This window comes from Triticum aestivum, chromosome 2A, assembly GCF_018294505.1.
Source record: "Triticum aestivum cultivar Chinese Spring chromosome 2A, IWGSC CS RefSeq v2.1, whole genome shotgun sequence".
NCBI lineage: Eukaryota > Viridiplantae > Streptophyta > Magnoliopsida > Poales > Poaceae > Triticum > Triticum aestivum.
Window position 1 is genome coordinate 750,587,980 of NC_057797.1, and position 12,130 is coordinate 750,600,109.

A 12,130-nucleotide genomic window follows, 5' to 3' on the forward strand; every position below is an offset into this window, starting at 1 on the left:
CAAGAGTTGATCAAGAAGAAGCCAACATTCGAGGACGTTGAGGACGAAGAAGAAGATGACACCGTGGGTAATTACGATTCAGACTGATACACATGGCGAAGATGTTGACGCTGCTACTGTGGATGATGATTACATTGCTTTTGTCGTATTTGCCTGTCAGAAGACGCTTTTTTATCTACTATGTGAAATTGTGTTTGCTATGACAACTAAAACCTGATGAACATGTTGTTTAGTATTTTTCTGTGAGAACATCACTTGTTATGTATGCTGATTTGTGTTTGGTGATTGTATGACAACTAAAACATGATGACATTGTTGTTTATTTGTACTCATATTTGGCTGTGAAACTTGAATTTGATGACATAGTTTGCTGTTGGACTGCAATTTGCTCGACGTCTTCGAATGAGAACAAAACTGACCCGACAGGGCCTCTGCTATTTATTTATTTATATGAGCAAAAGGGGATACCCCCTGATTTCCGTTAATAGAAATCATTAGATATTAACAACACTATGCCCAGCCTGCTACACAGGTTTCATTCATTACTAGTTTCAGCAAAGTGCTCATGTCGTAGCCACTGAATACATCACGAGTGCTACATACACTGCAAATAAAGAGACAATCATCCTACAGAGCACATCGATTTGGCCCATTATCTTCACAAGCTCTTTCATCTCCTCATTGCTGTCAAGGTCGTTCAGCAGCTGTTGCTTGGCCATGATCAGAGGAACTGCATCTTTAACCTTCTGCTCTGCATCTTCCTCTTCTGCCGTTCCTTCAGTTACTTGTCTAACACCCCAACCTGCTGGTATTGGGATTCCTCGGCTAACCAAATAATCAGCGTAGTTGCATTCCCCCACATCAGCAACTTCCCAGAAATACAAATCACACGAATCTTCCCTTTTTTGCACGAATCAAATTGGTAGATCATCAACCAAACTATTAAAAAATCAGCAACTAAAAGCAGCAGAACAACACTTAAACATATTATTACCCCATGATTCGGACATTTGTAGAAGACTCAGCCAGGGTTGCGGATTGTGGTTGAGACGCGACGGATGACTCTGTGTGATTTGCAACAGTGGCACCACACCAACGGCAGCGGGTTGCGATGAGCAATCGGCTGCGGTGCGCGTGCCAGCGAGGGTGTGATGAGACCCACAGGCGATGGTACGGGTTGCGACTTGGCGCATATCTGGTTGTTGCCTGCTGAAGAGCAGGTGGACAAGCAGCCAGTGGACATGGTTGCTCCGGCCAGAGCTTCTGATGCTAGGCAGAGTAAGTAGAGAAGAGGAGAAGCGAATGTTGGATATGTCAGTTTCATTACTTGCAGAGTAGCATAGCACCATATATAGTCATAGTCTAGGTTTGGATTCGAACCAGCTACAGGAGCACGTCTTTCTTTTTTCTAAAACTCGGCAACGTCTCATTACTGGTACACTAGCTTGTTTTATACGCCTTCCCAAGTCTTTGATTTTCTTTCCCTTTTTTGCGAGGAAGGAAGGAGGACAAAATTGAGAGTTCTTGGGACTCGAACCCAAGACCTCTCGGTTGAAAACCAAGGGTGCTAGTCACTTATGTGGCGAACGTTCCCTGTGAGGAGGACGGCAGACGAACACATTTTCCTCGCAGTTTTCTTCCTATATATAAAAAGTATGCTACTTGGTGTCCGCTTAGTCAACAAACGATTGTGCCAACCTTGACCGTTGGATTGACATTCAACGTCTGTCGCGTTTCTTCAGTCTCTTCTTCCTCGAGCCGCCAAAGCCAAACCAGCGCCGGCGGGACCGCCTGCTCCCGCCTCCCACGGCTGGCTGTGATCTCCCCGCCTCCTGTTCGTTCCCGTCCGAGGCCTCATCATCGTCCTCCGCCTTGGTTCGCTCGCCGCGGCGCCGCCCTCCAGTGTTGTCAACATGGTCAACAATCGAGAGGAATAAGGAGATGACTGTACATGGTGAGGATGACAGTAGGGACCCAGCAGCGCGCGCAGTAATTTTGTTTTTTCGGGACGGAGAAGGGTATCAACTGGGTTGTGCGGGACCCGTGGCCCGTCTAGCCCAGGCTTTTATTTCATATGTTTAGCACATGACCAGCCCAGTTTGTTTTTTTCCTTTCTGAAAATTGCTAGCCAGCTATTTTGTTTTTTGCAGAATAACCAACGTAGGCCTACTTGCTTTTCTACGCCCTGCTGGGCCGGAAATCTTTCAAGACGAGGAGGGATGCATTTTGCCCAGAAAATGGGCTATAAGTAATAAGAAATGGGCTATAAGTAATAATAAATGGGCTGTAAAATGAAAAAATACAACAAACAGATAATTAGTTCCAAAATATTGTTTTCTTTCGGATTTTGATATTTTAAATTTCATTGTTTTTGTGCGGGTAAAATTTCATTGAATTTAAATTAAGGTATATTTAGATTTAAAATTAATTTGAATCTGGCTAGAAATTTCGGGTTGTATGTTGTTTGGGACATATTTGGAGGCTGACTTGTGGGTCTACTAGGTTGACGTGTACTTTGGCTTTGTCAACTTAGTCCACAAACGATTCTAGCAGCAGTGACCATTGGATGTTAATCCAACGGCCGTGCTGCTTCTTCAACATCTGATCTTCTTGCTCCAGCCGCCCAAACCAGCTCCGGTGGGACTGCCTACTCCCGCCTCCCGTGGCCGGTTATGCTGCCGCACAGGCCGCACCGCCCCACCCTACTTCATTGTTGGCCAGGCCATTCCTCTACTCACCCGCACAGCCTGTCACTATACTGGGTCCCAGCTCGGACCCACCAACTATATCTTCGCACGCAAGGAAGTGCCTTCTTATTACGCACAAAAAAATGAATACCCCCCCTATTAGCTGGGACCCAGTATAGTGGTAGGCTGACTTGTGGGCCTACTAAGTTGACGGGGATGGAGGGCTTTGTCAACTTAGTCAATATGCACGATTCTAGCTCCAGTGACCGTACGATGTCCATCCAACGGCCGTAGTGCTTCTTCAACCTCTGGTCTTCTTGCTCCAGCCGCCCAAACCAGCGCCGGTCGTGCCTCGTGCTCCTACCTCCCGTGGTCGGCTGCGATGCGGCGGAGGTCTCACCGCCCCTACTACTCCCACCGCTGGCCAGGCCATCCCTCTACTCACCCACACCCCCTGTTACTCTGCGGCGACGGTAGCCTCACACCGCAGAGAACCAGTGCCCTCGTACCCTAAGCGTGGGCATCCACTGCCGCGTCTTCCCCGCCTCCACATCGTCCCCTTCCTAGGCCTCGCCGTCGTCCCCGCCCTGGTGCTCTCGGCGCGGTGTGGTCAACGTGGTCAAGGAACGGCTTCCATCGGACGTGGACTGTACGTGGAGAGGCTGACAGCTAGGTCCACGACCGCGGCAAGGAAGTGCCTCCTTATTACGTGCAAAATAATTATTCCTCCACCTGACAGCGGGGACCCACCGGACGGGCCATCGTATTTTGCCCCCCTGACTGCTAGGACCCAGCAGCTACATCTTCGCACGAAGGAAGTGCCTGACAGTCGGGACCCACCTGGTCGAAGCGTACGTAGCGTTGTCATTCTGGTCGTGAACGTGTACGTACATATATACTGGTGGATGTAGAGGCGCGCACGTGTCGTAGTAGAGGCGGCCAGGGTGCAAGAAAGAAAATACGGCCACGTATGTGTACATACGGGCGGGGTCTCGAATGCCTACTCGCACATATGTACGGTGAGGGCTTGTTGACATGGCTGGGTCGGAACGGAGAAATAGCATCGTCGTCGTGTTCATGGGGAAGCAACGGAATGTGTCGTGTTCGTGGGGAGGCAACGGAATGCGTCGTGTTCATCGGGAGGCAACGGAATGCGTCGTGTTCATCGGGAGGCAACGAAACGCGTGGGAGCCAACTGGCTGGGTCGGAACGGAATGCGTGGTCATTTTCATCGGGAGGGCTTGGACGGAACAGGCGATGGAAATGAGGCCTGGCGTACCGCAAAATGGAGGAAACGGCCTTGTGTTCGACCGGCCACGTCCGAAACGGGATCCTGTTCATCGGGAGGGGTATGGCGTACCGCAAAACGGAGGAAACGGACCTCCTACGGTCGAAACGGAGGTCCTGTTGATCGGGAGGGGTGTGGCATACCGCAAAACGGGCGAACGGACTTGTGTTGGAGCGCTACGGTCGAAACGGGGGTCCTGTTCATTGGGAGGGGTGTGGCGTACCGCAAAACGGGACTCCACGGGATACTGTTCATCTCCACCGTCGACCCCCTCCAGCCTCCACGAGCTACTGTTCATCCACCGTCGACCTCCTCCAGCCTCCACCTGCGACTATTCATCCACGGGCTCCTGTTCATCCAGCCTCCACCGCACTCTACTCCACCGGCTACTGTTCAACCAGCCCTCTCCATGGGCTCCTATTCAACCACCCCTCCACCGTCTACTATTCATCCTGCCCTCCACGGGGTGGTCCTGTTCATCCAGCCCTCCACAGGGTCCTGTTCATCCAGCCCCAACCGGCTCGATCGATCGGGGTCCTGTTCATCCAGAGGCAACACCACGGGGTCCTGTTCATCCACCCCCACCGGGAACTGTTCATCCAACCCCCCTTCCCACTCGCAACGCTCATTGTTCATCCAGAGGCAGCATCGATCGGCTTCAGTTAGCAGCAGTAGCGAAGGAATCGCTTGATCGGGTTCAGTTAACAGCCATCGATCGATCGCTCGGGTTCAGTAACACGTAGCCTGCAGTGCAATCGCTCGGGTTCAGTTAGAGCCCAACGCCTCGCTCGGGTTCAGTTAGAGCCAACGCATCGCACACACGCGCGTACGTGTACGAGAGAAACGCGCATCGCTCGGCCCCCGACCTCCCACCGTAACTGGGAACTCCCCCTCACTTCTACCACGGTTTTCCGTCATGGATGGCCCAAAGAATGTCATGCAGCTGTGTCTCCGGCCTGCCCAGGACGAAAAGCCCATTTTTTGTCATGATTTTTTGTCATAGAAGTAGGAGCCCACCACATCTATGATGATACCGAGTTTTGTCACAATTATCGTCATAGAAGTATCATATGTATGACAGAAAAAAAATTGTTCGGCCCAAAATGTCACGGATGTGTCTTTTTTTGTAGTGTGGGCAGCAAATTTTTTCGTCGTCCGCATCCTATTCTAGCTGGACATAGTTCGGCCAAGGTTCTCCTGACAGCGAGAGAGACCTTAATGAATTTAGCACATCGCCAAAAGGTGAGTGCCGAAAGATATCCGCGGAGGTGAACTCCATGATCGGCGCCCAATCGGATTCGATGGGTGCGGATGCAGGCGGCTCGGAGCCCGTGGCCGGAGAAGAATCCAGTGGTTCGGCGATGCGGCTCTCGTAAGGGGTGAAGTCAGTATCTGGCTCTATCGCCACTGAAAGTGCGGCCTCCATGGCGGGGTCTATCCCTCCGCTCTCGGATGGCGCGACTTGCTCCAGACTGATGGCCGGAGTAGTTGCAGATGTGATCTCCCGAACGTTGTCCGACGGTAGAGTTACGTCATGCTCGTCGCGACTGTGCGACGCGTCTGACATAAGCTCGAATCCGTCGAATATCAAGTCTCCGTAGATGTCGGCAGTGTATTCAAGTTTCCAAATCTGACCTGATAGCCAGGGGCGTAGCTCTTGATCTGCTCCAGATGGCCAAGCCAATTGGCCCGCAATGTGAAGCCGCCTAATATGAATATCTGTCCGGGGAGGAAAACCTCACCCTGGACCGCATCGTTACCGATGATCAAAGGGGCCATCGAGCCTTACGGTGATGGCACAGCGGAACTCTCAATGAAAGCACCAATGTCGGTGTCAAAACCGGTGGATCTCGGGTAGGGGTTCCTGAACTGTGCGTCTAAGGCGGATGGTAACAGGAGGCAGGGGACACGATGTTTACCCAGGTTTGGGCCCTCTTGATGGAGGTAATACCCTACGTCCTGCTTGATTGTTCTTGATGATATGAGTATTACAAGAGTTGATCTACCACGAGATCAGAGAGGCTAAACCCTAGAAGCTAGCCTATGGTATGATTGTATGTCGTCCTACGGACTAAAACCCTTCGGTTTATATAGACATCGGAGGGGGCTAGGGTTACATAAGGTCGGTTACAAGGGAGGAGATATACATATCCGTATTGCCTAGCTTGCCCTCCACGCCAAGTAGAGTCCCATCCGGACACGGGACGAAGTCTTCAATCTTGTATCTTTATAGTCGAACAGTCCGGCCAAAGGATATAGTCCGGCTGTCCGGAGACCCCCTAATCCAGGACTCCCTCACTCCCAAACTGTTGTGAGCATAGATACCAAAGTGATCAAAAGTATTGATCATGGGACAACAGTGAAAAAAGGATCATTGAGTACTAAAGTAGCACTAATGACATGTTTTCTCACAAGTGGAGATCATGAAGAGTTCGTTGTAAAAGGTTACATTGATACAATCTTCATCATTTCTCCATGCGATTTTCAATTTAAATTGAGGGTATTATGTAACACACAATATGGTGGTGCAGTTAGTTGGAAATTATTCCAAACAGGTTACTGTGGCGAATTCTAAAACAGAGGCGAAGTATGTTGCCGCTTTAGAAGCGACAAAGACAAAGATGTTGAATCATATAGTTCATTCATGAACTTAGTATGGTTCCAATAAGGCTTTGGTCAATGGGACACTATTGCAGATAGTTGCTCCATAACTCAGTCTGAGGAATCAGGTTTCGACCAATGATTCACATATATACAAACCCAAGTCCACACAAAATATGAACTTTGTGAAAGCGTGAAAACGCAAGGATATGCAGAGATACACATGGAGCTGAAGTTGTCAGATCCGATGGACATCGGGCTATACCACATGCGAAGCATTTTTTACACCAGTATGCCATGGGTGTAAAGTGCATTAGCATTAACTAGATTATTGACTCTAGTGCAAGTGGGAGTTTGTAGGAGATATGCCCTAGAGGCAATAATAAATGATATTATTTATCTCCAAGTTTATAATTATGTTTATGTTCCATGCTATAACTGCTATGGTTCTTGAGTCTGCAATAACACGAGGCTCGGAGGAAGACTCATATGCACGTGTGGAATAATAAACGGTAAGAAGTATTCTTAGTCTGGCCTCTAAGACTAGATCAAGTGTTGCATGATGGTTCTGTTTTCCTGATCATGGGCATGTCAATGCCAGCAACTTTGAGGGCACAATGTTAAGAGAACATTTGTGTTGAATCTACCCGGATTGATGTTATGCTATGAGATTCATTCGTCACAAGTTTATGGTTGATAACACAGAGATGGTTAATATTTGCATAATTCCATAGACCATGGGAGTATCAAGTTTCTTCATACTTGCTTCATGAACTTTGGGGTTTGTTAAACGTCATCCGTAAATGGGTGGCTATTACGACGGCTTACGGGTTCATGGAAAAGTGTGTCAAGTAACTTGATAGCTCAAGATTGGGATTTGCTCCTCCGGCGATGGAGAGATATTCTCCGGCCCTCTCGGTGTTACGGTATCCATCATCGTCTGGCCAGACACAGTGTGATTTGATCGCAGGGATGCCGGAACACGGAAACGAGAAAAGAGAACAAAACCAATAACGAGGTAACTTGCATGGTGGACAAATTATTCGTCCACGGGGATGCAATAAATCTCACCTCGGGTGTTTGTTACATATCGGGAAGCAACAGGAATAGCTCACTGCAACTGGAGGTTCACTCGAATATTCATTTGTGTGGGTATAGGGGTCAATATGGGTGTCCACGGCTCCGTTGTTGATCATTGATCGGATAGTGTTCCAGTCATGTCTATGCTTCACCGATCCTATAGGGTCACACGCTTAAGGGTCATCTATCTGCTGAATACTAGGCAGGGAGTCTGAGAAAATTTGCCGAAAAAGTTTCGGAGACAATGGAAGAGTTCCGGAGAGAGAATAGCGAAATAGTTTCATAACACCGAAAAGTTGTTTCGGGATATACCATTAAGTCAAATTGGTTTCGGGACACGCCTGATAATTCTTGGAGGGTGCCAGAATTATTCTGGAAACTTCTGGGAATTTTTGGGGATAAAAACCGAAAATGTTTCGGAGCTGCCGGTACCGCTTTGGTTGTTTTTCGCAGATGAAATTCACTAATCTGAAATTGTTTCAGAATGAATCCAAAATCATTTTGGTGGGTACTGGAATTATTCTAAGACCCACAGAAATATTTTCGGATTTAATGGACGCGAAAAATTGTCTTCATGAATAGTGGAAACGCATTCTTGTTTGCCTTTCCCAGATGAAAATCACTAAACAGGAATTGTTTTGGAACGCTTTGAAAATTATTTTAGTGGATACTGGAAATGTTCTGAGCCCACATAAATATTTTTAGTTCGAACCGATGCTGAAAAATGTTGTCATGAATAGTGAAAGTGCTTTTTACTTGGCTTCTTGGAGAAGCCACCTTGAGGGCCTTTTGGTATTATCCCCTTGGCTTCTTGGAGAAGCCACCCTTGGGCTTGGCCTATAAATAGGGGTGGAGGGGGCTGCCTAAAGACACACTCTTGCTCTCATACAAATGTCATGCATGATCTGGCTCTCTCTCTCCCTCCCAGCAAAATAGTTTCGTAGAGCCGAAAGGCTGTCTGGATTCCGGCAGGAACTAGTTCTGGACGGGGAAGCCCTGCCGGATAGATGGCACCGTATGTGTGCAACTCTGTAGAGAGATCGTAGTTTCGGTCTTAGTTCGAGAGTACCTCCCGAAGGGTTATCCGTGTGACCGTCCGAGTTTCAAAGGTCCTTCCGAAGGGTTGTCCGACTTTCGAAGGTCCTCCCAAAGGGTTGTTCGCGACACCGTCTGGGGGACTGTCCGACCACCTCCCGGAGGGCTGTCCGAGGGGCATATGAGGGTATACATCCTCGCGGTTGGGATGTTGTAAATCCTAGTTGCGGGGATCTGCACAGTCGATCGTCATCGACTCTACTTCCCGCTGCGCTACGAGTCGGTAATGAAAAAGATCAAACCATGTATGCAGTCTCCATAGTGGTCCTGGGCTGGTGCGTAGGTCCGAAATTTTTTGTTTCCTGTTGCATTACCCTACCCCATGGGGAGTCTGAATTGGACTAGGGGAGGGGCGTGGCCCCCCTTTCCTTCTCCCTCTCCCTCGCCTTCCCCTTTCCCCCTCCGGTAGAAGGAAGGGGGTGAATAGGACTAGGAGTTCAAGTGGGATCCCCCCCTCACTTGGCGCGCCCTAGGTCGGCCTCCTCCCCTCTTCCTCCTTTATATACGGGGGCGGGGGGACCTCTAAGGCACATCAATTGTTCTTAGCCGTGTGTGGTGCCCCCCTCCACCGTTTACTTCTCCAGTCATATTATCGTAGTGCTTAGGCGAAGCCCTGTGCGGATTACTTCACCATCACCGTCACCATGCCGTCGTGCTGACGAAACTCTCCCTCGACACTTTGCTGGATCAAGAGTTCGAGGGGCGTCATCGAGCTGAACGTGTGCAGAACTCGGAGGTGGCGTACGTTCGGTACTTGATTGGTTGAATCGAGAAGACGTTCGACTACAACAACCGCATTAAACTAACGCTTCCGTCTTCGGTCTACGAGGGTACGTGGACACACTCTCCCCCTCTCGTTACTATGCATCTCCTAGATAGATCGTGTGTGATCGTAGGAATTTTTTTGAAATTACATGCTACGTTGCCCAACAACCACGGCCCTCGAAGATGACGTTCTACACGAACGAGGCGTAGTAAGGGTCGTCAATCATCGCCGTCTGCATCGGAGGTGGCATTTCGACGAACAGCTTGCGGGCAACAGCCATGTGAGCCGATGTGAACGATCGGGGTTGCTTCCTTTGCGTGTCGTCTTGAGGTCGATGTCCGGGGACGTAGAGAATCACGTCTGCCCATGGTTGTGTGGCGGCGGAGCACGAACATCCGGCGTCTCGTGTGTGACGGGCGAGCTAGGGAAACGTTGCTGCGGCGTACGATGGGCCGACGAGCCTGTGCTCGCCGCGGCCATGGCAGTGGCCGAGAGATTAGCCGGCATGGGGTGGCCCATACCCAACATGAGGAGGGCATGCGCCTTGGAGACGATGGTCTCCTTGTCGTCGAGGTCGGCCTGGTGCCGCAACGCACGCCGCAGGGCACACTCAGCACCGTACTCAGCGGCGGCCTTCTTCTCCGCTGCGACAGTTCGTCGGTTCCTCCTCTTGGCCGATTCGACGTCGAGCTTGGCGGCCTCCGCCGACGTAAGCTCCAACCGAAGCTTCTTCACATGCTTCTTTTTCTTCGCCACGGGACGGGCGGTCGGTGGTGGGTCGCCAGGGATTCGCCTCGTCGACCATGGTGGATGGAGGAGGGAGGGGAAGGCCGGGGCTCGGGAGAGTGGAGGGCGAGGCGAGCGTTTTGGAGGAAAGGGAGGGAAAGTGGCCGCCTGTGCCACCGACGGGCGAGCCGGGGGAGGACAAGGGCACGTGTCCCGCTCGTCCGCGCGCTGTCCGTTCGGCCGCAAACTCGGCTCAAACTTGGGCGAGAAATGGGTCAAAAGCAGACAAAAAACGAACGACGGTCCGTTTGGGCCACGCGTTGGAGGGGCTCCTTTGTTCGTTTACCCCAAACGGGCGCGGGCGGACCATTTGGAGTCGTGCGTTAGAGTCGGCCTTACACCAAATGCATCTTACATTTGTGGAATTTTAGTAAAAAAAAGAAAAAGGGAAAGGAATGGAGGGAGTATTATATCAGATCGCACGGGTAGCCCCCCTGCCAGGCTAGCACTGCCCCGTGTGTCCGCCCGTCCTCCGCCGCACCCATGGCGCTGCGGCGCCTCGCCCGCCGCCTCGCGCCCGTTCCGTTCCCGCCGCGGCTCCTCCCACTCCCCGCCCCCGGCCACCTCCGCCTCTTCTCCACCGGGGAAAAGGAGCCGCCTCACTTCATGGCCGAGTACCTCGTCTCCACCTGCGGCCTCTCGCCGGCGGCGGCCGCCAAGGCCGCCCCGCGGTTCGCGCACCTGGGCTCCGCGGAGAGGCCCGACGCCGTTCTCGCCTTCCTCCACTCTCAGGGCCTGGGCAAGGCGCAGGTGCGCGCGATCGTGGCCCGGAAGCCGGCGCTGCTCCTCAGCGACGTCGACGCCACGCTCTCCCCCAAGTTCACCGCCGTGCGCGCGCTCGGCCTGCGCCGCGCCGACGCCGCGCGGCTCTTCGCGCTCTTCCCGGCGGCGCTCACCTACGGCGTCCGCTCCAACCTGCTCCCGCGGGTCCTCTTCTGGCTCGACCTCCTCGGGTCCACCACCTTGCTGATGAAATGGCTGGCCAAGACGTGGCTGCTCAAGTACTCCGTCGACCTGCTCCTGCGGAACCTCGCCACGCTCCGCCGCCTCGGCATCCCAGACGGCCGCCTCACGGCCGCCGTCCGGCTGCGGCCGACGCTCATCATGCAGTCGCCGGACAAGCTCCGGGCGCTGGTCGGCCGCGTGGAGGAGGCGTGCGGCGGGGTGCCACCCAGCCCCGGGATGTACACGTGGTGCCTCTTCGCGCTGCACAACGTCGGCGACCGAGCCTTCCGGGCCAAGAAGGCGGCCGTGACGCGCGCCCTCGGGTGCACGGGCGAGGAGTTCGCCGGCATGTTCCGGCGCGCGCCGTGCTTCGTGTTCGCCCCCGAGGCGCTGCTGCGGCGCAAGGTGGAGTTCCTGCGGGACACCGTCGGGTGCAGCGCCGGGGGCATCGTCAGGAACCCCCTGCTGCTGACGCTGAGCCTCGACGAGCGGATGGCGCCGCGGTGCCGCGCCGTCGAGGCCCTGCGGTCCAAGGGCGTTGACATCGGGAAGACGAACATGGTGACCGTAGTGAGACTGCCGGAGGCCATTTTTGTGGAGAGGTACATTCTCAAATACAAGGGAGATGTGCCTGAACTCCTCGAGCTGTATCCTCAAGCTCGAGTGAAAGGCACAACATAAAACAGGGGTGTCTGTTATCACCATTTCGTTCTGCCACCATGTTTAGGGCAGAACTTGTGCCCAGCCATTTCATTAACATCAACGTTTCACTCTGATATACTCCCTCCGTCCCATAATATAAGAGTGTTTTTTACCCTAGTGTCTAATCCATCGTTCTGCATTTTGTGCGGAGTTTGAACATAGACCGATTTACAATTATGC

The 12,130-nt window shown here is 52.2% G+C and overlaps 1 protein-coding gene across 1 annotated transcript; it reads left to right on the forward strand.

The window, feature by feature from the left end:
* Positions 1-10,692: 10,692 nt before the first annotated feature.
* Positions 10,693-12,067, forward strand: LOC123190854 (uncharacterized). Its single transcript, XM_044603588.1, has one exon. The coding sequence runs from the start codon at positions 10,787-10,789 to the stop codon at positions 11,927-11,929; it is 1,143 nt and encodes a 380-aa protein (XP_044459523.1). The 5' UTR covers positions 10,693-10,786; the 3' UTR covers positions 11,930-12,067.
* The last annotated feature ends 63 nt before the right edge of the window (positions 12,068-12,130 follow it).

Coding starts and splice junctions, on each gene's coding strand:
- LOC123190854 (XM_044603588.1), top strand. CDS start 10,787: ATGGCGCTGCGGCGCCTCGCCCGCCGCCTCGCGCCCGTTCCGTTCCCG.